This window comes from Corvus hawaiiensis, chromosome 3 (genome assembly GCF_020740725.1).
Source record: "Corvus hawaiiensis isolate bCorHaw1 chromosome 3, bCorHaw1.pri.cur, whole genome shotgun sequence".
Taxonomy (NCBI): Eukaryota; Metazoa; Chordata; class Aves; order Passeriformes; family Corvidae; genus Corvus; species Corvus hawaiiensis.
The window spans coordinates 120244918-120272844 of record NC_063215.1 but is presented as its reverse complement, the minus strand read 5'-3'; the positions used below and the strand labels follow the sequence as shown (position 1 = coordinate 120272844).

Below are 27927 nucleotides of genomic sequence, written 5' to 3'. Positions count from 1 at the left end.
TAAGAGCAAGTTCTCTCCATCCCATCTGCTGAGGCTCACACTAAAACAGGTGCCTGTTCCTTTCCAAAATGCCACAGGCAGCAGCTGTGAAACAAACCTTTCCAGCCCTGTTCCACACTGACAGTAGAAGGATGGACTTGAAAACACAATTTGGAAAAAAGAAAGCCTAAAACCACACTTCTGCAGTGAGCTCGGCAGAACAAATACTCATCTTAAATACATGTTTCAAGCTTTGCATTAGTTTTTGTTTCATTTTATGAAGTAGCTACTCACCATCATGGCTGTGATCCACATGACTGCATGTCCTACGTCGTAAGCATTTGTTAAGAATCTTGGAACAACCACCTGATTGCTTCCCACGGGCAGATTCAAACTCCTCAAAATCCTAGTAAAAATCTGACGACAAGAAAAACAAACACTGGCATAAGTTAATTTTCAAATCCAAAGATGTTTTAAAAAACCAACCCCGCCTAGCAAGATAAGTAAGGGATGTCATGAAATGAGCATTGTTACCTTTGGTACATATGGATCCCAGTCTATGTACCCAATGTTGTCAGTGGCCAAGCGAGCAAAAAGATTGACTAAATGCTGAAAATAACCAGAAAAAAGGGAATATTCATTAGAATATATTGAGAATAAAAGATGCAAAGCCCACCAGCTACTTCACATACACAAGATAAAAGCTACCCATGGCAGTAAAGCACTTGGGAAGGGAGATTTCACTCCATCAGAACCACCAAGACATGTTTCACTGGCCTAAAATAACATTTATACAGGGACATCAAAGAAAATTCCACCAACTCATCCATCTAGCTTTTCCCAATATTTAGCTATTTAGGACAATTAGTTCCTGCAAGATCCATCCTACTCAGTGCGTGCTGCTGGCTGTCACATTTGTGTGCTTCGGTTTAAACACATCAGTGGCTTGTAAAGGTCACAGGCATCAGCTGTCAGCTGGGAGGGCAGTCTGTGACTGCCCATGAAGAATTAGATACTCCATCACCAGAAGACAGCCCCAGGAGTCCAAAAGGGAACTGGAAGATGTCCTCAGGAAAGGGAGTTATCAGGACTGAACAAAAAAAAAAAAAAAAGGAGATGAAGTCTCACTCTTGTATCCTGAATGTGAAAAGCACAGCACCCACCAACTCTGCTTTTAGGAGCTTCTCCAAATCAGGAAAGACCTGCTAGGCTCTCGATGCTTCTATCAGTATCTTGAAGCAATGACAAAGCCAAAAAGAAGGGCCTGAAATTCCGAGACAGATAGCCCAGAGGAACAGGTCACCTCTCAGGCTGAAGGACATGTCAGCTTTGGAAAAGCCCCAAGTTCAATTCAGGACATCAGATTACAGCCTGAAGACAAGGGTTACATTTTCTTTAATGATCTGCCTTTTTCACTTGATCTGAGGAAATACCCAGTGAAAAAAACCCTTACAATGCACACAAGGAATTGATTCCACAGCTCTCCTTCAAACAGCAAGTCTAATTCCTGCCAAAGCAAGCCGAGGAAAAGCTTGCAGCATACAGAAGCTTAAATTGGATTGCAGAGTCAGAACCCATGTGTCTAATTATCTGCATCCCAGCCTGATGGAATGGACCTGACTTCAGGAAATGGACATGACAGCAAAGCAAACAAGAAGTGAAAGCTTTGGGGAAAAAAAGCAAGCAAACTGTCAGAATACAGTGGAAGAGGGGAAAATATCAGAGATAACTTGTGAAAGAGTGCTGATGATTATTTGTTACACAGTTTGACAGAAACAAACTAAATCATGATACTCAAGTGCAGGCTGTCACAGTGCTGTCAGAAGGAATAGACAGAATTACAATTTTTTGGGGGGAGCGGGGAAGCCATCAGGAAAACACAAAAGTGAACACAGAATCTCAAAACCAGCTTTGGCATCACCAGTGTTCAAATCTGGACAATTGCCAAGTGCTGGGCCCAAGGCTGCCTCCCTGGATTTGTGATGGAAGGCAGGAAGAGCCATGGAAGGTGTGACCACGGAGGTTTGGAAATCAGCTTTCTCCTCAGACACGGAGAAGTTCTCCTTGTGTATCCAGGCAGGAGATTAGTGAAAGGAGCCAGATGGCCAATGAGCTTATGTTCATACCGAGCAGGGAGAAAAAACCTGGGGATAGGCCAAGTTTCACTGCAGCAAAGCCAAGGCACAGCTCAGCTGACACCAACAGCACCTAAGCTGCTGCTGGGGCTGCCTCCAGAGGGAGGTCTTCATTTCCCAGCTTTGGATCTCCTCACATGGGATGTGCATCAGGGGCACACAGGTACAGAGCAGACCATTTGCTAGAAAGATACAGCCCAAGGCAATTTTTGGCCAAAGGGAGTATAGGTTCTTTGTTGTATCTCAAAAATGACAGCAGCTCACTGCAGTGAAGGCAAAACGTCACCACTCAAAATCAGGGACCATCCAAGATGTGTTAAAAGACAGGACAGAAGTGTAATTTCTAGAAATCACAACTACACTTTGCATAATTCTACGTATTAGCAGGCAGTCTGGAAAATGCCAGCATTCCCAAGGCTGGAATGAAAAGCTGCCTGAGCTGGCCATTAGAAAATGTTCACCAAGCACAACTGCAGTCTCATTTATTCAGACAGTAATTGCTTGCTAACAATAATGAAATTACTGTCTCTGCTTTCTTGTACTAGTTAAAGCAGAAGGGAAAAAACCTCATTGTATCACTGTATGGCTTCAATTCCTTGCAAGCACATTGCAGGAATATTTAAATGAAGATTTCTTCTAGTGTAGGTGAAAAGCAAATACTTACCCCTTCCCACTGGGGAAGATTTTGAACTGACACCCAAAGGCCTATAAATTCATCGAACCAAAGCCTGAAAGAAAACAGAAGCAAAATAATTTAACACTGAGAAAGCAGCTCCCTCACTGAATATTTATCCCCCACTTTGCCAGGTGGTTGCAGAATTCACCTGTCCCTCAATTAATTCAGCAAGAACAAGGATCAACACGGACATGCTTTTATGAATTTACCTCCCAGAGCATATTCCCAAATCTGACTTTCAGTCCTTGCTTTTTTTCTTTATTTCTCCTCTGACTCTTTTTTGATCCCCCTTTCACACAACTGTATCCCAGGAGTTTCCTTATCTACCTCAGCTCTGCCATCCCAACACAGGTAAACCAGATAAAAACACATCACACTTCATTTTCCTCTGCCTTGCACTGTGAGATTTGTCCCTTTTGACCAGTGGTCACAGCTGTCATTAGCTCCTTCTCTGAATTCACTTGAGGGCAAGGATGCAAATGCTCCACACCAGTCCCTGACTCAAATTCACCTTTATGAACTACATTTAATTCAATTTAGTTTGATTTGCTGTGTGCTTTACTCTAGAGAAGGCAGAACTCAGTAAGGAAGAAGGACTAAGATTCCTGCAAGTTACTTTTACAAAAGAAGCTGGTTGGCAGTGTTTCTGCCTTGAACTCCTGCCAAAAAAGCTGCTGAAAGCCACCAGTGACTTCAAATCATCCTGTAGAAGACGATTCCTTGCATTTGGAACAGAGCACTCTTCAGTGACACCTACTTGAAACCCTTGTGGTGGAGTTCAGGGGGAAGGGTGGTGGGCAGGAAGAGCTCAAAGTAGGTAATGGCCTTCTGCATGGTCACATCAAAGGGACACATCAAAGGCCTCCACTCATCCAGCATTTCCCCAGTGGCGTCTTCTGGGAAATACCTGAAAACAAGGAAACCACTGAATATACACAGACCTGGCCTTCAAGTTTGGCTCTTTCTTTAAGCATATTGCAAGCTAGCTACTAATATGTCATTTTAGAGTAAAGCCGTGTGCCCAGGGGCAATAGGCCTCCAGAAACCTTCACAAAACAGAGGTAAATCAAGGCCATTGTGGTACATCATTTTAAGACCACCAATTAAAAATATTCTTGTCTTGTTGAACCAGAGAAGAAATCGGTACAATGCAAAACCATTTCACTGTGAAGGCTGGTCCAAATCAAACAACTATTACTCACTTTTGATGCGACATAAAAAAAATTTATCACTTCAGGCAGAAGGATCATTTATAGAAACATTACAGGAATGCTGGTGATTTAATTTCTTTTAAAACTCACTAAGTAAGCATGCAATGCAGTACTTAAAATGCATATTAGATACATTTTTTTATACAACAGAATTATTGCAACCAAGGCTGTTAAAAAGGAAAAATAAAACCCAGAAAAGTCTCTACCCTCCAACCCAAACTTTTAAACATCAGCCAAGCAATGACAGGTAGAGTGGGGTCTTTTAAACACTTCCTCCCCTGCTTCCTAAATTAATATTAAAGATACCAAAAAAAAATCATGAAAGAAACACTTACGGTCTGCAGCTCTTCACGAGTGTTTTCAGAACACTTTCTACAGAACTGAAATGAGAAAAGGAAATGTTAGAAATAATGTATTACTACATTTCAGAGACAGCGTAAAATAAACAACCATTTGCTGACCTTTCCCTCCAGAGCCTAAGATAATGTTGGTGCAATTAGATGTCTTCTGTGAACATGCATTAGCTAATTGCCTTCTCCACAGATTTAATGTAACGATTAAAATTGCTCTGCTCAACTCCTGGTCCTATTTTTCATATACTACTCTTGTATTTCCTGCATTTAAGTGAAGAATTAGTATCATTTCATAGAAGTGACATCCTGCATTTTATCCACGAACAACCAGCAAAGTGACTTCTGGGGGACATGAAAACACATAGAAAAATGAGTTTGTGGACTTCATGAATATTTGTAAGATAAATAAAGGCAACTTGTTGGTTTTAGGCTCCAAACACCGTATTTGTCCTTTTCAACGTGGTTTGGGGTTTTGTCCAGTGATTCTAAGAAGACATGAACTACCTGCAAATCAAGGGTTATCTCATTAGGGACCTTCCAAGTAACAGCTGATTTTAAAAGTGCTTTCATCCACAGCAAGAACACTTATTTGAGAAATCATTTCAACACCTATTGTCACAGGATGCCATCAAACCACTTTAAAAAAGACTAAATCTCAGAATAAACTCAAAGAATAAAAGGGAGAGGGAGCAGGGAGTGATCAACCAACGCAAGCACAAAGGTAGTAAATTGTCACGTTCTTCAAACCTTCCATTTATTACACAACCACCTCAAGACTAGCTTGCACTTTTACCCAAAAACACCCCCTGAATGGAAAAAAAAAGTTCTGGCAGAACAAATTCTTACATCTTTTAGATATGCTTTCTGTAGAAATAGAAATATTGCACCCTTTCATTCACCATCCCAAACTAACATTAAAAAATGCTTTTCTGCTCAGAAAAAATGATGCAAATGTATCATCTTTAGAATTTTACCAAGATCAATTAATTTTGAGACACACAAATACTGAACATGTACTATTGTCTCTCCAGCCCTACACAAAATAAACTGATCCCATACAGCCAGGAGAAATAAAAAGTGGATAAATCACTAATTCCCTTCAACACTCAAAGCAAGCCAGCAAAAGCCCACCCAGCCCTCAGAGCACTGCTTCGGTCAAGCAGTGCTCTAGAAGATGCAAAATTATGTATATTTTATGCAACAGTGACAAAGGCAACTCGGGGCCTCTCCCAGAAAGAAAATTTTGAGCTGACTGACTCTAAGATATGGAGAGGAAAGGCCAACCAATCATTAAATGAAAATAAAATCAAATTCTGCAGGAAGCACAGGAAGATCCTGGGCTCAAGTGAATATTGTCCTTGAAGGAATTAGAAAAAAGATAATGGTTGTTCCTAGAGCAGATAAATAAAGCACGAACAAGCAACATTCCTTAAGAACATTAAAAATTCACATGATAAATGTTTGTGTGACAAAAACAAACAAGCTCTCTCCAGACTATCACTCCACTCAAGTCAGCTCTCACTAAGGAAAACCTGAAGGACAGGAATTTTAACAAACACTGAGGCCAGAGATCAACATATTTTTAAAATTAACAAGTTTTCAGTCAGATCTCAGCATCTGTCAGTGTGAGAGAGCAAAGGAGAAAAATTAGGATGTTCCCTCCTTTCTTACGATCACAAATTTAGGAAGCCAGAAAACAAAAAAAAACCAGCAAGACAATTTTGTATCCAAGGAACTTCCATCCAAGAGAGTGTTCAGGTACAGCCCAGCTACAGGAGACATCCTGGAATATTCCCTTCAGGGGACTGTTAGGAAAGGATAGGACATTGCAGCTGGGGAGATACATTAAAGCACACCCAACAGCACTTTTAAGCCCTATAACTGTTATCTTTTTTGGCACTACAGGATTATTTTCCTCTTTTGGAAAGGGTAGGATGATACTGATTAGCAAATCGGGGTATTTTTCCCCCGCATTTACAAAGAGAAAATTATTAACATATAAATTGACACTGCTGACTATTACATTATCAAAAAGCAGTAAAAGACAAATTTCAGTTTTTCAGGAGAGGGGAAATTCTAGGCCTGAAGAGAAATTCTAGTCCTGAAGTGGACACTCCACCACAGAGCTTAAATTAAGACAATGGAAAGAGCAACCAGCTACAGTTCCACAAATTATTTTAGTGATCTCCTAACTATAGTGAGCCATCTCTCACTGGATTAGTACAACTAAGCCCTTGTTTCTAAAAAAAACCCAAACAAAGCAAACCCCACTGCGATCCCACTGCCACTTCCACCAGTTTTCTGCACTTATCATACACCAAAACTCCCGATACTGTTTCCATGCAAAAATTCCAAGCGAACTCTTGACACAGAAGCTCTTCACAGTCCCAAGGCTGCTGCTGGGTGGATTTTCCAGAAGCCATTACCTCACTGCTAAAGCACTTTCCATGATTTCATCGGATTTAAGAGGAAGGTACCTTCACCCCGTAACATGCTCCTGCATCAACGGTGATTTTATCCATAATCACACACAACAATTGCTCCAAAGCAAAATTTACCTCTCATTTGACCCCTGAAATGTATTTGCTGGTTAAATTAGTTAGAACAGAGCCCTGGAGAGCCACTCCACACACACTGCCTGGGTCCCCAATTAGCACGGTTTACATCCAGTGCGACATTCTCATCATCAGCAGTGGTGTCAGGTTAACACTGGGCTTCCAAATACAATTATTTATGCAGAGAATTCCACCTGTGTGACAGTGTTGCAGTCCAACAGAGCATGCATTGGCCAGAGGTCAAAAAAAAAAAAAAAAAAAAAAAAAAAAAAAAAAAAAAATCATTCTTACCACCTATGTAACACATTAAGCACAAATGTTTTAGGTGAAGACCAGCCTGGTCGATATGAACTGAACGTAAACAAAAATAAAATTCAATTAAAACAGGAGATAAATTAAACAGCTACAAATCAGCTTTTAAAGCCTTGACTTCCACCAAAAAGATACCCCTCAAAAAGAGGATGAGCACTGTATGAGAAGGAATCGCACTGCATGGAGTGCCTGACATGGAATAAAGTTAACAAAAGCTGAATGCTTCAGTCAGACCATCACAACAGAAATCGTCCTTCCTGCTTTACCTCCTCTATCCTCCTGGGAAAGGTCCCTCCCCACTACACAGTGAGCAGCTCCTCAACACCATCCCCCCAGAGCAAGGTCTGCAGGTGCAAAAATTAAAAAATAAAATCAAAATAAACCAAGGAAGGCTCTGCTCTTTCACATCTTACCTACAACTACCAAAATAATTCAATTTAGCAAACTGATTTTTTTCAGCTACACGGCCACAAGAGAAATTCAGCCTGAAATGCTCCATGTATTTCCTGTTCACGTCCCTTATCAGCAATAGGATCTTCCCCGCAGGAATCAGTGGCAGTGCTCCAGCATCATTCAGAAAATTATTTTTTTAAAAGCAAATGAAGCATTTTCTCCTGCATTTCTTGATGAAGTTTCAATTCAACCAAAGATAATGTGTCATCTATGTGCTATCTTTTATAATCTGTAATTTATAGAGCAGGACCTTTTCTGACTGGGATAATTATGAAAATTTTAAGTCTGGAAATATGACAGATGGAGAGGAATTGACAGTGCAGAGAAAGCAAAGAAAACAAGCTTTCATTTTTAAAATCAATAGAACATGTCTAAAATTCTTAACTGGAGAAAAGAAATGATTTCTCCCTATCATGGCATCACTTTGAGCAAATACATGTATTTCCTATAGAAGATACTTCATTTTTCTTGGAGTGCAGACTGATTTATACCTGGATTCCAGATCCTGGGAATGATTACAGTACAAATATTGAAGGACAGTACCATTTGTATATTTTTCCCCACAACGTTACTGTGTTATAGAACAGAACAGCATACATTTAACTTAGTCTCTGTGCAGGTTTTGGCTGGGGTAAGTTAATTTTCTTCACATTATTACCCATCTTTAGCTCAACCCACAGGTTTTCTCACTTTTACCCTTCCAGTTCTCTCCCCAATCCCACCAGGAAGGGCAGCGAGCGAGGCTTAGTTGGCAGCTGGGGTTTAAACCATGACAAGATCATTAAATATTTCATACTAAATTTATTAAACTGTGGGTTATCACCCTAAAATAAGTTGAGCAAGTCCTCTGTTGCAGTGTATTTAAAAATTAATCACATTCATAAAGAAAGAAACAGCATGACAAACACAAGCCACCAGCAGAAGGAGATACATGATTTGGTGCAGCCCTGCATGCAATTATTGAAAGGTGCCTCATGAAAATAGGAACAGGATATTTCCCATGGATCGAATTCCAGATATTAAAAGCACATTGCACTGTACTTCAAAGCAGGTACTTATAGGCCTATCAAATGTTTTAAAACGTGAACTTACTTGGGAAACCAATTTAATCCCAGATGTTCTGTTTTGGAGTATAATATCCTTTCCAACATTTCATAGAGTGGTCGCCAAGGTAACTCTAAATCATCCCTGGAAAGCAGTTCCTTTTTCCTAATAGGAAACAAAACATCAAGCACTTCAGGATTCAACACTGACATGGACACACTGCACGTGGGAATACCCCCATCCCTGCTCCCAGTTTGGCACAAACTGCAGGAAGGGCAGGCAGGACCAGGCTGGCCACTGGCAGCCTTCAGCATAAGTGACACTGTCAAGATTTTTCCTGACTAAGTGAAATAAACATTATCAAGTTGTGAGCCAGTTTTCATCTTCTCCCTAGCTGAGATTCAGCCTTAATTCTTGGCTTTCTGAGCTGTTTGGTTTTCTTGATAGGGGCAAAACTGGCATTCTTCCACTTTCAGTCCCACTCCTAAAGCTCTGACAGGTGTTTGCACAGGAGAACCCTTTAACCATGAGCACTGTACAGGGCAGATAAGTGAAGCAACCTGTAAGAACTCTGCTACATGAAAGGCACAACATTGAGCAAGAGATCAGCTGTTCTGAGACAGAAGTTTCCACAGTCAGCAGAAATATGTACTCACTTCAACAGGTTGATCAGCAGGCGTGCAAATCCTTGCATCATGCTGATCTCCAGCTTTGGAATTGTCACCAACTCGTACAACAGTTTGATGAACAGCACATGATCCTCCCTGCTGAATTTTCTCCCATATAGTCGGATGTATCTGCAAACCAAACACAATATTTTAAACATCCCATTTTATCCAAGACCAGAGCCAGAATCCCTCCGATTTGCTGTTTAATGAAACAAAACTAAAACTTGGTTCTCAAGTCCAAGAAGTAAGAACTGAAGACACACACCAAGGGAAGAGTTACAACTGCAATTACATGAAGAAAATGAATGACCAGACAAAGTTTACAGCCCTATAAGATTCTACAACTACTGTAAGCTCATGGACAGGACAGAATCCAGAAGCTAAAAAAAAAAACAACCCACAAAGTATCAAATCAAACTCAGATCAAGTAGTTCCCAGTAAGGACAAATAATTGATTTAGACACTGAGCTTTGCTGGTGGCGTGTCCCACTATCTTCAGCAAGGGTAGGTCCATCAGACTCACTCCAGAAGAAGTGTTTCCTGGTTTTAAGTTGAGATTGAAAAAAGAAACGTGTTTCAAGTCTTTAAAGATATTCTGCACCAGCAAAACTTATATAAGGCGCTAGCAGAGCATTTTAGGTGTGGCACATCTGTAAATTACTGCTCACTGGGAGGCAACTTCCCTCTTTATTACAGCTCTGACTATTCTTAAAGATTCAGAAGAAAGCTGCATTCCATTTCCTTTTTCCTGTCAAGTTCAAGGGGGGATGTTTACATTTGATGGGCAGTGTTTTCACTAATGTTCATTTCAACGTTGTACTTACTTAAAACACAGAAGGAAACAAACAAAATACAGGACAACTCACTTTTCCACCACAGGAACCTAAATAATCTGGATTGACCAGAGACACTACCTACCTACAGAACTACACCACCAAGAGCTGAACACCTACACTTTTCACATGCCTAAAAAAGACATGCAAAAAGAATCCTCAGAGAAAAAAAAATGGGTGAAACATTCATGATTAAAAAAAAAAAAAAAAAAAGAAACTGCAGAAGCCTGGAAAATAAGTTTTAACTACAAAGAAACACAGAGATCCAATTTATCTGCCAGCATTGCTATATATAACTAAAAATAAAATGTTTGGCTGGTTCTCCTTCTTGACATTTTCTAACAACAGCTCTGCTACACAAAATGCTGTTTAATTAAGAAAGGAGTAAAGTACACAGAAACACGCTGAACACAAAGATGTCACTATGCCCAAGCAGCAGGACTTTGTGCCAAATTGCTCCCATATTTTATAGCTTCTTTATGTAGGAGGGAAGCAGAGCTGAAAGAGGTCAATTATTTGTATTAATCCAGCTGAGCATTAAGGCAGTAGCAGAAAATAAATACTTCTAGAAAGGGGTGCTCAGCCTTTTCCTCAAGATTAAACAAGTAGAATCTATCAGAGGGAAACTGCAATGTTTTCAGAATATCCCCTCAGAAGGGATGAAATATCACCATTACTAAATAAAAGAATAGAGGCAGAACTTCATGAGCCCTGAAGAGTGTCCAGGGGCTAATCAGACAGATAATGTGCATCATAGAAATGGTGTCTCTTCAGGATAATTGGGTTATTTGGGGGGGGAAATCTAAAACTAAATTGTTGCAAAATAAAAAATAAGACTTCTGAAAGCAGATAATACTACATTGAGATGACACTTGAAATCTTAAATCCACTGCCTTTTTGATTCCTTTGAGGTTTTAAGAGTTCTTATCCTGCAAAAATGATAAACTGATTGTCCTTCATTGTGCTGGTCCCCTGGGTTCAGCTACATTGAAAAAAAACCCCAAAAAACCAACAAATAAAACCCACCCACACAACCAAAAAAACATGATTAAGAAGTGAAAATTCTGTTTCCAACTCCAGCCTTTCTACACAGAGTACAAGGTCTCTGGAGATGACAAAAAAAAAAAAAAAAAAAGAAAAGAAAAGAAAAAAGAAAACCATAAAGCCAATTCCCCAATCTCGGAGTGCTGGTATCCAATCTCTCCCTCCTCAAGTACAATAGGCCTATTTTTAGGAAGTGTACAATCATATCATGTGGCCATCCTAAACTGCCCTAGAAAGTTGGCTGCTCTGTTACAGTTAAAAATTACCTCTCCTCCAGAAGCCGAACAACACACTCTCCTAAATTCCTGGCTCTCCATCTGCATTTCCTAACACACAGGACAGGATCACGACTGGTTTAAATCTCAGTTTTTGACAAATGATGTGAAAAGCAATGAATCATGCTCAGCAGGACTGCTTAAATCACATGTACATGTACACAGCACACACATCCCTCACACAGCCAAAGAAAGCTTCTATTTCCCTGATAAAGATGAGAGAAAGATATCAAACAAGACTTTTAGGCAATAGTGATTAAAATACTTGGCTGAGTCCCATGGAAACATTTCCATCCTCACTGTAACCTTGCGTCCTGTCATTCTCCTTCCAGTTGAGCTGCATTTTTTCCACATCTTACAGCAAGACAGTTGAATGTAATTTTGTAAGTCTACACCTGACAAGCACATAAAATAACATTGTCAGGGACAGCAACTGAGTCCCTCAGCTTCACACTGACTGCTGGAGCAGAAAGCACAGAAAGGCATTTGTGTGTTTGCCTGGCGGCAGAGTTAACTCCATGTACAGTAACCATGAAATGTCTGTATTATATTAATATGCTCATTTACTGACTATATTTAGGGTTTTTTTTTAATTTTTAGAACAATCCATAAATCATGAAGGAGGGAGAAGTTGAGACAGTAGCTACTGCTGACCTGGAGACCATAAAAACTTATGGAGCAAGGCCAGTTAAGCAAATTATTTTGATGCAACCTGCTTTTCCCACACATGCTGTGGCAAGCCGAGATTCATCCTTCTGCTTTCACAACCCAGTTAGTATTTTACAAGCTTTTACCAGCCAAAGCTGAAGGAATCTTGGAGCAATTGTTACAGATTTAACTGCCAGTCTCTGAGGCAAGTTTTACTTGCTTTGGAAGCCTCATCAAATCATAAGTTACTCTCCTCACAGGAGAGAAAGTTCTCTCACCACAGTCCACACACACCCCCCAAAAGAACCAGTTGTCACCACTGAAAAAGACCCATAAAAGAATTATTCAAATCAGCTTACAGGCATTTTGTCTGATAAACTCCTATTCTGCCTCTTTTCTGTCCCCCCTCCCTACTCAGTTCGTGACATCAGACAGCAGAAACAGCTGGTCAGAAGATAAATATGTGCAAGTCATGGTTCCAGCTGTGGGGGGTATAAAAAATACACAATTCAGCTGCCACCATGAAAGAGCTCTCAAATCTTTAACTCAAAAAAAGACTCGAGTTTCACTTTCATTCTCTCCTATGGCACAGAGTTGTACAAAGCTGAGGAGGTGTAACTATGCAGGTGTATCATCTGCATGCCACTGTTTGCTTTGCTCATTCATATGTACACATATCCCAGTTTGTATTAACATTTGTATCAGTACAGTAAATAAAGACAAATTATTTCACAGAATACTGCAAGAATTCCAGCCTTTGCAATTCAGACATCGACAACAAATCTAAGCAGCCATCATGCCATTATGAAGATTCTGAGCATTTCCATTTTACTAATTATAGCTTTTTCCAGAAGGGAAAAAGGGAGCAAGTCAATTTGGACATGAGTCCCTGACTATCGAGAGAGTACAGACTGGATTATATTGTCATGAACACCACATGGCTGGAAGTGTTTTATCTATGTCTGAACTTATACTAACGTATTTCATAGCATCATGGAATGGTTTGAGTGGGAAGAAACCCTAAAGCCCAACCAGTTCCACCCCCTGCCATGGGCAGGGGCACCTTGCACTATCCCAGGGCGCTCCAAGCTCTATCCAACCTGGCCTTGGACACTCCCAGGGATCCAGGGGCCTCCCCGCCCTCACACGGAAGAATTCCTTCCCAATATCCCATCTGACCCTGCCCTCTGGCCGTTTGAAGCCATTCCCCCTTGTCCTGGCACTCCAGACCCTTACAAATAGTCCCTCTCCACCTTTCTTGCCTGCTTCCTTCAGGTACTGGAAGGCCACAATTAGGTTGCCCTGGTCTTTCCCTTTTCCAGGCTGAACAATCCCGATTATCTCAGCCTTTTATCCCTAGAAGTACTTTGTCAAGTCAAACCGAGCAGCAACACATCTCTCACATTAACTACACCAACTTATTTTTTACACCAAGCCCACTATTTCCTTCCCTGCCCACACCAAACACACTCAGAGCCTCCCTGTATCTAAAATGCTGCAAAGAAAACCATGGTACTAACAGGCATCAGACAAGCTGCAAACACTCACAATGAATTCAAACTTCAAAGAGTAGGTGGAAAACCACAAATTGGAGCCTGCTGACCTTTCTATGATTCATAAAGCAGCACAGCAGTGGTTCCCAACAGGCCAAATTCACTGCCCTGGAGCCTGAAGTGGTAACAGCAATTGCCATTTACAGAGTGAGTAACAGGGTGTTTCTAAGGCACACTTTGAATGAATTTCTGTGCCTACTCAGCCTATTTAGCTAAAGCCAATCTTTCTCACTGTAGGGACTCCTAAGTTTATTTCAACTCGATGGGAATAGGAAGTTCCACCACAGGTACAGGCAACGGGTACCACTGAAACCAGTATGAGTTGGCAGATGGCTGGGGGGTGGGAAGGGAAGCAGTGTTGAACTAGTTCCAAGCAGGTTCAAACTGTCACATAACACAAACATGTGAGTCATTTTGCAACCACCACTGTAATTCTATCTAAGACTGCCTCTTGGGAAACAGAAAGGCGCTTATATTCCAATACAGTCGTACCTAACAGGCTTTGACTGACAAATGTATATTAAATTCTCAATTAGTATTATAAAAAAAGGACTTGTGTAAGGAGGGAAGTTGTAAGCGAGCGTTTCAAAACGGTTCAAAACACACGTATTTCGTTGCTTCTGGCACACAGGAAACGCTGTTTGTGAAGGCACACACAGCGTTCAGCAACAAACATGATAAACATCCACAGAATTTACTGATTGAAGCTACAGGACTCACTGCCATATGATGCCATACCTAGCGCCAGAGTGTCCCGAATAAAATAGGGTCACTTTGTAAAATTCACGAGGAGAAACCTATGCAGTACTCGGTGCTATCTATGAAACCACCGAGGGTTTATCTGTATAAAAACCATCTTACCAGCACACAGCACGGCCAACATCAGCACAAACTACTCCACGCCAGAGTACAGCCAAGATATCAAGGGCACCAGCGGTGTTTATACAGCATTAAGCCAGAATTTAATCCTGCCAGCACTGACCCAACAAATCGCCTGTCTTGAGAAAGACTTCGTGTCCCTAAAGCAGAAGTTACACGGAGATTGTATCAACCACCACTTGCTTAAGAAGGGGAGAGGTGAAACAGGTAGCCAAGCAGGCATTAAAAAATATACACGTATTAAAAATAAAAGCACGAGTTAAACGCACAAGCGCTTAACTCGTAGAATTCGGAAGTTTCAGAGGCAGCAGGCGAGCTCCTGCGGCCGGAGCCACCTTTGTCCCCGTTTCCGATGTGGAAGCGCCGGCCTTGTGTAAGGCGGGGACGGGACAGCGGCCGGGAGCCCCGGCCCGGCCGGGCGCCGGCGGTTCCGTTATGCGGGAGGCGCTCCCGGCGGGCAGGGCACGGCTCGGCGAGCGAAGGCAAGGCAAGGCAAGGCAAGGCGAGGGACTGACGCGCCGCTCGCAGCCCGAGGCCCCGTTCCCCGTCCCGCCCCGGCACTCACGTCGAGAGCTTCCTGGTCCAGAAGAGCCCGCCGGGCCAGAGCTCCTGCAGCTGCACGGCGCGGGCCAGGTTGCCCTTGATGTGCGCCAGGAAGCGGGCGGCCTCTGCCTCCAGACGCTCGCCGTAGGGCAGCAGCTTGTTGTAGACGATCTCCTTCTGCGGCGGCCGGGCCATGTCGGCGCTGCCCGGGGAGGGCCGGTGACCGCGGCCGCCGCGCCCCGCCCGCCCCGCTCGGCTCCGCGCCGCTCACTTCCGGCGGAAGGCGGGCCCGGGGCGGCTCCGGGTGCTCCGCGGGCACCGGGCCGGCCCGGGCGGAGGGCGCAGGGCCGGGGCTGGGGCTCTACCGGGGGCGGCCACGGCGCTGTCCCTGCGGGTCCTCTTGGGCACCGCCGCGAGGAGGGGGCGGAAAGGCCGCGGCACCCGCCCGAGTTCAGGGTTCGCGCTCTGCGGCTTTGCGGTTTGTTAAAAAGCCCTTCTCCCAAAGGTGCCGCCACCTGGACGCTTAATTCGGAGTGAAAGCATTCGCGCACCGACTGCTCTCATCGGGAGGGAATCAAGCGTTAGTCCTCGCTCAGAAATACTCGGTGTGAGGTGGGGATGGGGCGGGTGCTGGAGATAACGGGGCAGTCCCCATCCCTGGAGAGGTGCAGGCACAGACCGAACGCTCACTGCCGTGGTCTGGCCGACACGGAGGCGTCGGGCCATAGGCTGGACTCGATGACCATCTCCGAGGTCTTTGCCAGCCTAATTGATTCGGTGGTGCTGTAATTAGCCCCGGAGTTTGATAGCAGATTGCGCGGCTGCCTAAGAGGCTTATTTGAAATAATAAAGCTAGTCAGGAGAGCAGAGCTCGCCCGCGGGCCGTGGGTGTGGGATAAACTGCTGAGGGATATGTGATAACAGCACTGATAGCTGTTATCTCCAGCTGTCCTAATGTAATTGAATTTCCCCTCAAGAATTACATCGTGGCCATACAACAGCTGCAAACTGATTAGATTTAGAGCTACTGACAAGGGTAAATCCTGTTTTTTGATCTTTATGCTCAAACTAGCTCTGCTTAAAATTAAAAAAAAAAAAAAAAGGCTAACTAAATTGTGGAATATGATAGGGAGAGAAGAAATGCCACAGAAAACCTAAGTGTGACAGGCAAAGGCATCATGGCATCTTCCCGAGGAGTGCACTTACATCATCTACTTTTTCCACCCTCCTAGACCCATGTTTTTAATAAAGGAAGCACCAGGATTTTGTTTACCGTCCCATCCTTCTGAAACCCTTCCATTTGTAGAAGATTTTGTATCACAGGATGTCATATCCCATCTATCAACTTTTACATGATTACAAAATAGCTGGACTTCGCTAATGTTGTTGCCATCTTTCACAGGGGCTTTTCAGTTGTGTTGCCTCATATCTACATGAGGCAAAACAATTCATAGATGAATTTCTGCCCTTTCTGGTTTGAATTAAAAATGAAACTTGATCATAGTCAGATTTCTGTGGGGATAAAGTACATCTTCGTTTAGTGTTTTTCTGGTGAAAACAGGAATAAACAATATGAATTTAATAGTTTTTTCACCAATTCAGTCAAGGATAATAAATTGGCCCAAAAGCTGTAATAAAAAACCAATACCTATGGTTAGTGAAAAGGGTAAGTGAAAATATGTGTGCATTTAAACTGAAAAGTCTAAAATTATTTATTTTCTGTCACTTAGAGGCAATTCTGGATAATCAAAATGGTGATTTGTTCAGACATTTCCAATGTGGGAAAGCGTTTGTCAAATTTGAAGCATGCAGAATTTGTTTGGACTTGGAGGGGAAAAATATCAGAATTCAGAAATTGTTCAGAAATTGAAGTTGGCATACATCAGGAGCTTCGCAGCTGCGTTCTGTTGCTTTGTAGCCATGTTATAAAAAGTAACTCCTGCCCTTTCTAGCCCAAGTTAAAACTGAGCCTTGATTTTTCAGGCATTTTGGAGTATTTGGCATGTGAATGAACACCTCTGACCTCAGGGAGCCTGTTTTGTTTAAGCCAACAAGCTGCCTTCTCAGCTGTGGCCTCAGACACGAGTGCCTTTCACCGGAATTAAACACCTTTTGGGGAAAAACATGCAAAGTTATGCCATCAGCACCTCTGACAGCCATCCTACTAACTCATCTGATCTCCTCCATTCCTGTTTTCAGAGACTGAAACACAGGCAAAGGAGATTCCGGCTCCATTCATAGTTACAGTAGTAAGCATACCTGTAGTACTTGCATTTTGAATGTATTTTCTGCATATTGATTCATTTACTAATTACATTTAGTAATTATTAAAAAACTAATCCTTTTCCCCTCCCTGCTATGCCACCATTCTGCTCTTTAAAAGGAGAAAAAAAATGATACATTTTGCCAAGTGAGTCAAAAATAAATGTGTTGTTCAAGTTTGCAATATGTTTTGGCTGCAGCAGTGTGTGAGAGCACATTTGGTTCCCGAGTCAGATGATGAAGGACGGGGCTTTCATAACACAGGACCCGTCTGTGCCACTTCACATCAACAGCTTCTTCCTCTCCTATTAAGTAGGAGGAATATGAATTGCCAGCAACCCAAATACGGCAGCCACCTGTTGGTTTTGGCATTGCCTCCTGAGAATTGATGAATCCGAGTGGTGTAGTGAAGAAAACACAATCTCCCCATTCATGAGAAACTTTGAGTGCTGACAGTGGCGTAGGTCACGCTGGGGGTTGTTCACATGTTCCCTCATTGGGCGATGCCCGAGGGCAGCCAGCACCAGCACTGGCACAGGGATTTGGGAATCTTGTCACTCAGCTTTAACCCTGCTTCCTGCTGCCTCAGCTCTCCAGTGACTACTTAGCACAGATGTTTTCCTTAGTGACCCATCTGTCCTTTCCCACCCAAGTTAAAAGTTGGATCATTTTTGAGTGAAAGGCTTCTATGTGTTTTTCAGTACCTGAGGCCCTTCCAGCACCTGAAGGGAGACTACAAGAAAGATGGAGAGGGACATTTTACAAGGACCTGTAGTGACAGGACGAGGGGGGATGGCTTCAAACTGAAAGAGTACGTTTAGCTTAGATGCACACCAGAAATTTTTCCCTGTGAGGTTGGGGAGGCCCTGGCATAGGGAAGCTGTGGCTGCTCCACCTCTGGAAGTGTCCAAGGCCAGGTTGGACAGGGCTTGGAGCAACTTGGGATAGTGGAAGGTGCCCCTGCCCATGGCAGTGGTTACAAGAATGAGCTTTAACGTCCCCTCCAACCCAAACCATTCTATGATTCTATGATTGTACAGTTTGGAAAAGGATAGCCAATCCAACAGGAGCTTCATATTACCTGTATCATACCTGTCCAGGTCTATGAGCCCCATATCTCACAAAGCCCCACTACAGAAATAAAGAGGAATAGCCTGCTTTTTTATGAGGCTCCTCAGACTTTCCCTCAGCCCCGTGTTTCTAAACAGGTCGGTCATCCAAAGCTGGCACTGAAAGGTGCCAAGAGGCAACTCAGAAACATCCCTGTCACATAAACTTCTATTTTACAGGGAATTTGTCTATTTGGGGGATGAGGGCAAGAGTAATTACAGCATCTGAATGAAGAACTTAAGTTTCCTGTGTAGTATGGGACAAAAATAGGTTCTTCTAAAGTGTGATTCAGAGGAACTAATTTTAGGTCCCTAAAATAAGGCTGTCTAAATACTCCATGATATGTTTCAAGTTGGATGGGGAGGCGGGTTCAGTGTCACCTACAGCACATACGCTGAATATTGTTCTTTTTCTGCAATGCCTGTTTGGATCTGTGTGTTCTAATGTAAGTGGAACATTCCTTGAGCAGAAATAAGAGGACCTTGTGAAGGGGTTAAAATGCTATTATGGGCACCTTCATAATTTGTAAATCTTTACTACATAGACAAAGCTGACCAAATATGTGCAGCATTATCCTTCACTTTACATTCCCAGTGGTTCTGTTTATGAGAGTTAAATCCATCCTCAATTATATCCATTCACAAGATATTGTTTGGCCTCTGCTCTTTTCCAACTGAACTTAATGTGTTACTGTGCTTACAATGGACAGTCTTTGTTTGTACAAGAACCTCAATTCTCCTTGGTGAAATAAATTAATTTGTAGCAAGAGTGGTTTTTCCTCTCCACTCTCTGGATTTGTTCTCTTTTGGTCCCTTATTGCCTAAGATTTGGAAAGCATAATTGCCCCAAATCCACAGCAGAGATTCTGCCTCTGACAGGCTGTTTCCTGTACATGTCTGAAACTCCCAAAGATATCCCTGGAAACTATTGTGCCGGCGGGGAGCAAAAGCAATAGACTTGAGCCTCTTTGTAAGAGGTTCTTTCCAAATTACTCACAGCTATTTGAAATAAATAATAATTCCTTGGACATGACAGAAATGCAGCCAACTTTGGGGAAAGACACATTAGGGTTTTTTTCTGTTCCTCTTGAGCCATTGAGATGGACTTTTCTGTCTCAGTCTCGTGCCAAACAGAAACCAGCCCCAGAGGAGCATGTGATGACAGTGAACTTGCAAAGGTCATTCCTAGGGATTCTGCTGTTCTAGGAAATCAAAGAAACACAGTCCCTTGGCAGCCTGCAGTCACTGACACAGAAACTGCTCATTATGGACTTGGGCAGCGGCCCTGTGTTTGCCAGAGAGGATTGTGACACACCTTACCCCAAGTGCCTGGGTAGCTGATCATATTAATTGTCTTTAAGTGGCAAATGCATCTGTTGCAGCTTCATCTGCAGTTTTCTGGTTTGTCTGTTCCTTGTCAAGCTGAAAAACTGGCAATGTCTATTTAAAAAGAAAATAAAAAAACATATATAAGGTCTGTTTTTCCCAATCAAGGACAAAGAAAATAGCAAAAAATCATTGCTCAGATTTTCAGCCTTGTTTCAAGCAGCATTCAGCACAAATAATTGTGTTTATCATGGCCATGGCTCAAGTGGTTGTTCAGGCTTTAATTCTGTGGGTGGATTGTATGTTCAGTGTTTGGACATGTGAATCAGCAGTATTTAAATATTTATGAATTCTGGAGGAGAAGCAAGCTCACTTAAATATTCCCTTAAGCAACCAATCCTTTCTCTTCTGCTAAAGAATTAGCTTTCCTTTGCTCCTGGCTGCGTGGTTTTGTACATGGAATCTGCACAGGAGACTTTTTTTGTACCTTTCTAAAGCAGCAGCTTCTCTCACGGGGTGTTAGGGAGACACCCAGCAGATTAAGAAACCTTTGGGAGGATCACATGGAACAAACCTGGAGCTCTCTGGTGTTCATTTGGTCTAACCTGGCATGTTGTTTATGTCTATGCCTTGGTAACGTGGGGATAATAAGTGTAATTATGCCAGGGGCATGATTATGGCAGTGCTGGGCCTGCTGACTAACACCAGGATCCAAGGAATTGTAAATTGGTTTATTATTGTCCCAGGTATCCCATTTAGAAGAGTTCAAGGTGAAACAATGACTGTAAATTAATACTTCCTTACAGGCTTGGAAATAAAACTGTCAGAAAGGCTGTTTAGGACAGAAGGAATGTTCCAACTAAAGAGCACAGTAGGCCTGTAAATTCAGGGATATCCCAGGGAAAGGGAAAAGTTGCTTTTGCCACATTTGTGTGTTGTTACTTCGAGGCCAAGCCCAGTGGAAAACTGAGCCTTGCTTAGTACAAATCCAGCAGCCCTGGATTTGCCCCTTCTGCTGGGCAAAGCACTGAGACCTGGGTGAAAGAGCTCAGGATGTTTAGAAAACTCAAGTGAGAAACAGAATCTGCCTTGAACAAAAAGAGCAGGAAAGACAGCTTGTAATCTCCAGAGAGGGCTCTGCAGGACAATCTGGTAGGCGTTCACTGTGGCTGTGATACCACTACAACCCACACGTGTTTTCTTTTTCAGTAGCCTTGCAATGGATGGATACAGAACTTGATTCATGCTTTCTTGGCTTTGCAAAATGCCTGCTCAAATCCTCTAGCCATGCTCTGAATTAATCTGCTTACCCAAAGGCATGGCTGGAAAAATGGTTGTGCTTGGAGATTCCAGCCCCCTTCGCCTGGGAAAGATAGAGCCATCAGCATCTGGAGTGGTATTAGCAGGAGGCTTGACAGGCTCTGAAATTAGAAGAAACTGGACCAGAATCACTCTGGTTATCCCCAAATATCCCCAGCAAATTAGCACCTCTGAAAAGCAGGGAGTTTTGAGATGGGAAGTTGGGAGCAGAGGGAATTTAGGGTGGTGTCAGGGGTGCCAGAGTTGTTACCAAGTTCAGAGCACCCAACAGCTGGATGTGCACAGCCCCTCTGCATCACAGCATCTGCAGCACCCTGAGTGCAGCCCTAGCCAGCCCTGCCCAGGGCACCTGACCCGATCCTGCGCTGCACAGAGCAAGGATGGCATCCATCAGCTCTCCAGAGGCTTTTCAGGGAGCAGCTGGTACCATCAGAGCTACTTTGTTGAGTATTTCCTTCAGGTGCCCTCGCTGATTTTTCTTGAAGCTAGATATTCACTTAGGTAGTCTTACTTTCTGACTACATTCCCAGGCTCTGTGCCTTTTTCTCTCTGTAGCCCCTGCAAGCGTTTATTTTTTCCAAGAAAGCCTTCAGCTTCTTTCAGACTGGCCTCAGTTTTTGCTGTGGAATTGTGCAAGAACATTTTCCTGTGACAAGACTAAAACTCAGAACTAAAGATTAAGAACTGGGCGTGCTACAACCTTACTTCCCCCCTGCATGCTCTCCATTTTCTTAGTTCACAGGCAGACATCCTGAGTCACAGGCTATTTCATTCTAATAGTTTAGTAGTCCTAAATGGGTTTTTCATCCCCTCATTCATCTGCTTTTTAAGCTCATTCTGTTCTGGCATCATGTTCCTCAGCCGTAATTTCTGATTCATGCACAGTGTGAGAAGTTGTTCCCTTTTGATTGTCATTAACTTTTTATCTGAGAATTTTTTTAGTGCTCTGAGTTTTTCTGTGTGAAAAATAACAAGGCCTCTTTGCCATCCATGGTTATGTAGACCTGTGTGGTCTACAAAAATCATGCGGATTCTTCTTGTTTTATCAGAACCACTGAAGTTTTTGCTAGGTTGGATGGGGAAGATGCCATAAGGTAATATAAAAATGGATGAAAATTCGGGTCTGACAGCATTCCTCCTTTCAAAGACAAGAGAGCATCTTTCTTCACCCAGATGCTCATTTTCACCAAATTTGTCACAAGTTAATGTCTTTGAATCATACTTTTGGAAAGAGCTGGCCACAGGTTCAAAATTGGAGAATGAAATCCCGAAGTTGCCCAGTTCCAAGTAGTGAAGCAGTAATCAACTCGGTGAGACTTTCCCTGATGGCACAGGCTGCACTAATACAGGTCAAGATTCTGAAATACTCACTATTTTCTCTTTGTTGCTTTTGAGAATGCAATTAAGGAGAATGAATCAAATAGTTTCACAGAGCTGCAAAATGTAATGCTGTCAACCCACCTCCCTGAGAAACCATTCCTTTAGCAACCCACACTCTTCTGTGTGTTCTTAGATCTTTTGTAGAGCCCTGAATCCTCTCCAGATTTGACAGCATTGTTCTGGCGGCCGTGGGAAGGGTGATGCTTAAATTTCCTATGTTTCAATGGGAATAAAAAATTTACTGCCTTAAATGACCACAGATCCTCCTCCTCAGCATGTGGAGCAAAGGAAACATAACAGCAGAATCTCAAATGTTTTCCTCAAATGTTAATGAGTTTCCTGTGAATGGATATTTCATAAATCAAATGCTGGATCAATCTGCTTTCCTATCAAAACCATTTAAATGTAGGCACTATAGTAGGTGGGTTTGTGTTTGGATTTAGTCATCAAGCCAAGACTGACTTGACCCTTCATACCAGCAGAGGACTGTCAGACTTAACCCCAAATTCCACCTGGTTCCTGTGCTTTGGTACTGAATAGTTTAACTTTATCCGTCACATTTTTGTTTGAGATGGGATTTTTTTTTGCCATAGGACACATCAGTTCATATGCTCATGTTTTAATTCCCAACACTTTATGGTTTAAAATAACTTTGCAGTGATGATGCAAGTTTCCAGGGCTGATTTCCTCATAGCAAGTATTTATATTTACTCAGTGGTTTAGTTCCTTATTCTGATTTCAGATTAAAATTTCATCACTACCAGCTAGGAATGATTTACCTGAAGATTCTTTCTTTTCTTTATATATCAGTGAAAAACTTTCAAAGGCTTAATTTGGACTGAAAAAAAAATGAACTTTGTTTTCATGTGGTTTTACTGGTGGAGGTTTAGAGGCTTTTTGCCTAACTTAAAAAATAAAAGGTCCTTTCAGAGAAACAGTTTAGGGGTCTTCATGCCCTACAGAATCAGGATGTAACACAAAAAAACCCCTCCCAAAGTAACACCAAATCTACACAGTATAGTCTAGCCAGAGGAGAATAACATCCTCACAATTTTGTATCTGTCACTTGTGTTACCTTATGTAAGCAGTCCGGGATTCTGGAGCACGAGGGACAAATTTAGGTCCCATCCACACAAAGTTTGGCTGCACTCCTGAAATCTGATCTGTGTGGGCGTGACTCGTACCCTGCACAACACTCCCCTTGCTCAGGGGCTGCTGCACAGGTGGAGGATTCTTCCCACACGGACCATGTCCCTGGATTTGGATCCTGGAGTATAAATGGATCAGCAGACAAGTGTTATCACCAGGTCACCTCCCTGTGCTATGGGCACACTGCGGATTCATCTATAAAGTCATTAATCACTCAACCACCAGAATAAAGCTCTCGAAGAATCCCCCCCCTTTGTGCCTGTTTTCCCCTTCAGGCTTCCAAATATAATCCGTAGTGCTAAAAAGAAGAAAGTTCCTGATAGCCAAGAAAGAGGAAAAACTGGGAGATTAAGACCTACAAAAGGTTTCAGTATATTTAGATATTATGTAAATAAGGACTGCAAAAAAGACCCTGAAGAAGCTTGTACAGCTTTGAAGTAGAGGTAGCAAACCCATTCATTTTCATTCAGAAATGAAGGGTAAATGCAATTTAGGAGAAGAAAACATTACATAGTAATGAGCAAAAGAGGAAAGCTACTGAAAAAGGGAAGAAATTTATAATTTCACTTGATGAAGAAAACAGAAAGGAAGGGCAGCACATTATTTTAAAGGAGAGGAAAATAAAATCTGATGTGCATTACACTTTACAGAAAATAAGGAAAAAATGCTGGAAAGGTCAAACTAAGCTTGCATGGCTTCCAAACTTCTTCCCTGATATTCCATGCTCCCTATGTAACAGCAATAACCTGCAACAGAAGCAGTAACTTCTTTTAGCTGGAGGCCTTGGGGTCCTTTGGAAACACTCATCAAAATCATCTGGGGACTGTTTGGAAGTGAATAAGGTCTACAGTTTGGTTCAGACAAACAGAGCTGCACAGCTAAAGATACATCAAGAAGTTCTTATGATAAAAGGTAGCAGTAGAGGGAAATGCAATCGCAGCAGGTTTGAGGAGGAGCCAGGTTAGCTAAGAATGGTGCAGAAAAATAGCAGCGTAGTTACAAGGTGAAGGATGAATCAAGACAGCAAGGTGGGAGGTTATGAGCCTGATGGGGTATCCATGTGAATGCCGAAGGCAGTCCTTTTGGGAGTGGGAAACATCAAGTGTGTGCGGCGGTGTGAGGTGACAGCCACACAGAGAGAAAGTGGGAGCAGTGGGTGATGAAAGAAAGAAAGAAAGGTTTGAATGGTTTTCCAACTATTCTACGCCAGACATGAACAAACAGCATACATAAGGAACCTACATCTTTCAAATGACCAACCCAAAAGCTTAGTAACTGACATTCCTTAATCAAATTGCTTTTTATTGATAGTGGCCAGAGTCAAGGGCACCCATAGGTCTGATGCTCCCAACCAGCTTCACCTGGGACCCACCCACGCCCCCTCTGCTCTTTGGTGCAGGAGCTCTACTTAAGCTGAGGGCTGAGCAGAGCTCTTGCCCTTAAATTGTGGGTGTGTTCAGTCCTGGTTTTGCTTCTGTGTGGTAGCTGTGGGCCCAGCCTACTGCTCCTGGAGGGACTCTGCTGGGAGCCCTGGCTCTACCTGCCCAGGTACTGTAGGATTGTTGTCACTGATGTGCCAAGGCTGCTCCTTGCAAAGCCACATTTGTGTGGTTCCCTGGTGTTTGGCTGTAAGGGTGTTATTGTTGGGTTGTGGTGTTCTCCAGTAATAATAATTTTACTATGCCTTTTTCATGCCATAGCTAAAACCCAGTGTTGTTGGAAAGATTTACTGTGCTTGGAGTGAATACTGGGAGTTTTTAAAGGCTTTATGCCCAGAGGTGGGGCAGAGGGCCTGGTGCTGAATTGTGTTATTGTTATTTTTACAACTGGCTGTAGCTTTGGGAAGTGCAGCCAACTGGTTCTCCTTAGGCCAATGCCACCATCCTGGAATAAACAGCTGGAAGTGGAAGGGCAATTCAGAACTCCATGCAGGCTGCCTGCATTTCTTAGTATTGTGTGCTAAAGCTCTCTTGCTAATTACTGTGTTTGAGTAACCTTTGGTTTCTAATTTTGATTGTTTAGGCAGCAAAATATTAAATGGTTCACAGTTATCATCTTCTGGAGTTCTCTGCTACTTGTCATGAAATGAGAAAGTTGGACTTGTCTAAGGAAAGACTGGCAAAATATTATGACAAATAAATGAAATATCAAAGACTGTAGTGATAGTAAGTGTCATTGTTGCCAGTGCTGGAATCGGCAGATAGCAAAGTGTCATCAGCACCAGGATAAGCTCTGCTTTCAAGGCTTCTGTGGCTTTTTAGTGTAATAAACTGCTACTGTAAATCTATTTTTTAGTGGTCTTGCTCTTCACTGCTGCCAGATGGCAGCAAATTACAAAAGATTTTCTGTATTCTCCTCCTCTTTTTTTCAAAACAAAATGGTGCTGATTCCACATTAGAAAAATGTATGATCTCTGTGAAAGTCAAAGGTTTGATTTAATGTGTTATGTAGTTAAAGCATATGATGTTTTGTCCTTTGTGTTTCTATTCCCTGTCATACTGGAAGTTTTTTTTTTTTTTCTATGTGAATATTTGTGTTTTGTTCTGAATTGAGTGGTTGTTTCTCTAGTTAACTGGTGTGTCTTGGAAAAGTGATTTCATTATTTTTCTAGGACTTTATTTTGAACCTCCCTCTAGTCTTAAGATCCAAACCTGTGGACAACTCAGGTTATGCTGTATTACTGTAGAACACAAACTTGCACGTGGGTGGAAACTGCTTAATGGAGAGCATACATAAAACTATTTTGGCTTTTATTGTGAAGTTGCTGTTAACTTACCTTTATCTGTTGGTGAGTGAGAGCAGTCAGAGTTCGTCTTTAAGGTTGGATAAATGCTGTTTCTAATGTAGAATTCTGCCTGAAAAGTTGGGGTTTTTTTACAAAAAAAAGCAAATAATGGGGGGAGAGTTAAAGTTCAAGCAGACATAGAACACACCAGAGAAAAACCTCAGTGGTGTGTTCTTGGAGACTCAACCTACTAAATAATCAGTCTTTTACTTGTTTTTGTATATGTAGCATGTAGACAAAAGAAATTATGTTATGACAGCTTTAGAAAGGTTTGCTAATGCTAATAGATACCACTGAAAGTTGGGTGAACAGTTTGCATGTGATGATCTTTCTTTCTCTGGGGTCTGCTCCTCCAGCTGAGGAGTTTGGCATTTGCCCCAGCACAGGGGAGAGAGGCTGTTAAAACTCTGGGTGAACTTTTAAGTTAAGTGGAGATGTGAGGTAAGTTGGTAACTCAGCCTCAATTCAGGGAAGGATTGCTGAGATGAATGTGGGGGTTTTTTTCCCTATGTTTTAGTTTTCAACTATGTAATTTCCCACCTTATCAGGGAAAATTACCTCAGTTCGACAACGTATGGATCACACTTTGTCCTCAATGATTCCTGTAAAGGCCTGGGAAAAGCTAATGCTGCTCACCTGTGCCCTGGATGCTTGAGGTGGGGACTCCAGGTGTGTATGTGGCAGCATCAGCCCTGGAGGAGGAGACGATCCCGTTCAGACATTGTTCTCTCAAGGTATTTCTAACCTGAAATTGATGTGGGAATGACACCTTATGAGGGCTCCGTAGGACCACCCCTCAGGGATGCGGGGCCGCGTCCCTCACGGCGGGAGCGGTTTCCCGCCCTCGGGGTCGGGCGCTCTCCCCTCACAGGAGAAGCGATGTTTTTCCCTTACGGGAAGAGCTGTGTCTCCCCTCGCTGTCAGGTGTGTTTCCCCTCACAGGAGGAGCAATGTTTCCGCCCGCCGCTATCGGGTGTTCTTCCCTCACACGCAGGTCTTCTCCCCTTCCCCTCAGGGCTCTGCCCGGGGTGCCGTAGCCCGCCCCGTCCCCACGTGAGGCGGCCGCTTACGCGGTAAGCTTGAGCCTCTCGCGCTCCCGTCCGGGCGCCGCTGGCCCGCGGAGCACCGGCGGCCGCAAACAGCGGCTCTTCCTCCGCCGCTGCCATGTCCACCCTGGCCAAGGCCTCCGGCGCGCTCAAATCCGTGGATTACGAAGTGTTCGGGCGGGTGCAAGGTAATGGCGGGCTGACGGCGCTTGGAGGGCGAGGGGCGCCGCGCTGAGGCGGCGGCGGTGGCACCGCGCGTGCGCGGGGTGGGAGCGGCCTGAGGGGAGGCGGGAGCCGCTGCCGCGTTCGCAGCGGGTCGGGAAAGTTTTTTTGGTTTTGTTTTAGATTGTTGTAAATATTCCCCCGCCTTAAGGCTCGGCTCCCTTGGG

General features: G+C 43.0%; 2 protein-coding genes and 1 long non-coding RNA gene across 3 annotated transcripts in view; 1 reads left to right on the top strand and 2 right to left on the bottom strand.

Moving 5' to 3' along the window:
- PSME4 (proteasome activator subunit 4) overlaps positions 1 to 15407 on the bottom strand; it is a 43995-nt gene extending 28588 nt beyond the window's left edge. The window contains exons 1-8 of the mRNA XM_048297757.1: positions 15184 to 15407; positions 9375 to 9515; positions 8767 to 8883; positions 4337 to 4381; positions 3548 to 3697; positions 2779 to 2842; positions 514 to 588; positions 274 to 396 (exon numbers count right to left, since the gene is read on the bottom strand). Of these exons, the coding sequence (XP_048153714.1) occupies positions 274 to 396; positions 514 to 588; positions 2779 to 2842; positions 3548 to 3697; positions 4337 to 4381; positions 8767 to 8883; positions 9375 to 9515; positions 15184 to 15356 (888 nt within the window). The 5' untranslated portion in view covers positions 15357 to 15407. The remainder of the gene's footprint in view (positions 1 to 273; positions 397 to 513; positions 589 to 2778; positions 2843 to 3547; positions 3698 to 4336; positions 4382 to 8766; positions 8884 to 9374; positions 9516 to 15183) is intronic.
- A 2894-nt stretch (positions 15408 to 18301) lies between these two features.
- Positions 18302 to 27644, bottom strand: LOC125323641. The gene is made up of 5 exons (XR_007202590.1): positions 27563 to 27644; positions 27129 to 27237; positions 26484 to 26562; positions 21169 to 21279; positions 18302 to 19972 (listed from the first exon to the last, which is right to left on the bottom strand). It is a non-coding gene; the product is annotated as an uncharacterized LOC125323641 (long non-coding RNA).
- The window catches only part of ACYP2 (acylphosphatase 2), a 33199-nt gene continuing 32829 nt past the window's right edge, over positions 27558 to 27927 (top strand). The window contains exon 1 of the mRNA XM_048298795.1: positions 27558 to 27726. Within this exon, the coding sequence (XP_048154752.1) occupies positions 27657 to 27726 (70 nt within the window). The 5' untranslated portion in view covers positions 27558 to 27656. The remainder of the gene's footprint in view (positions 27727 to 27927) is intronic.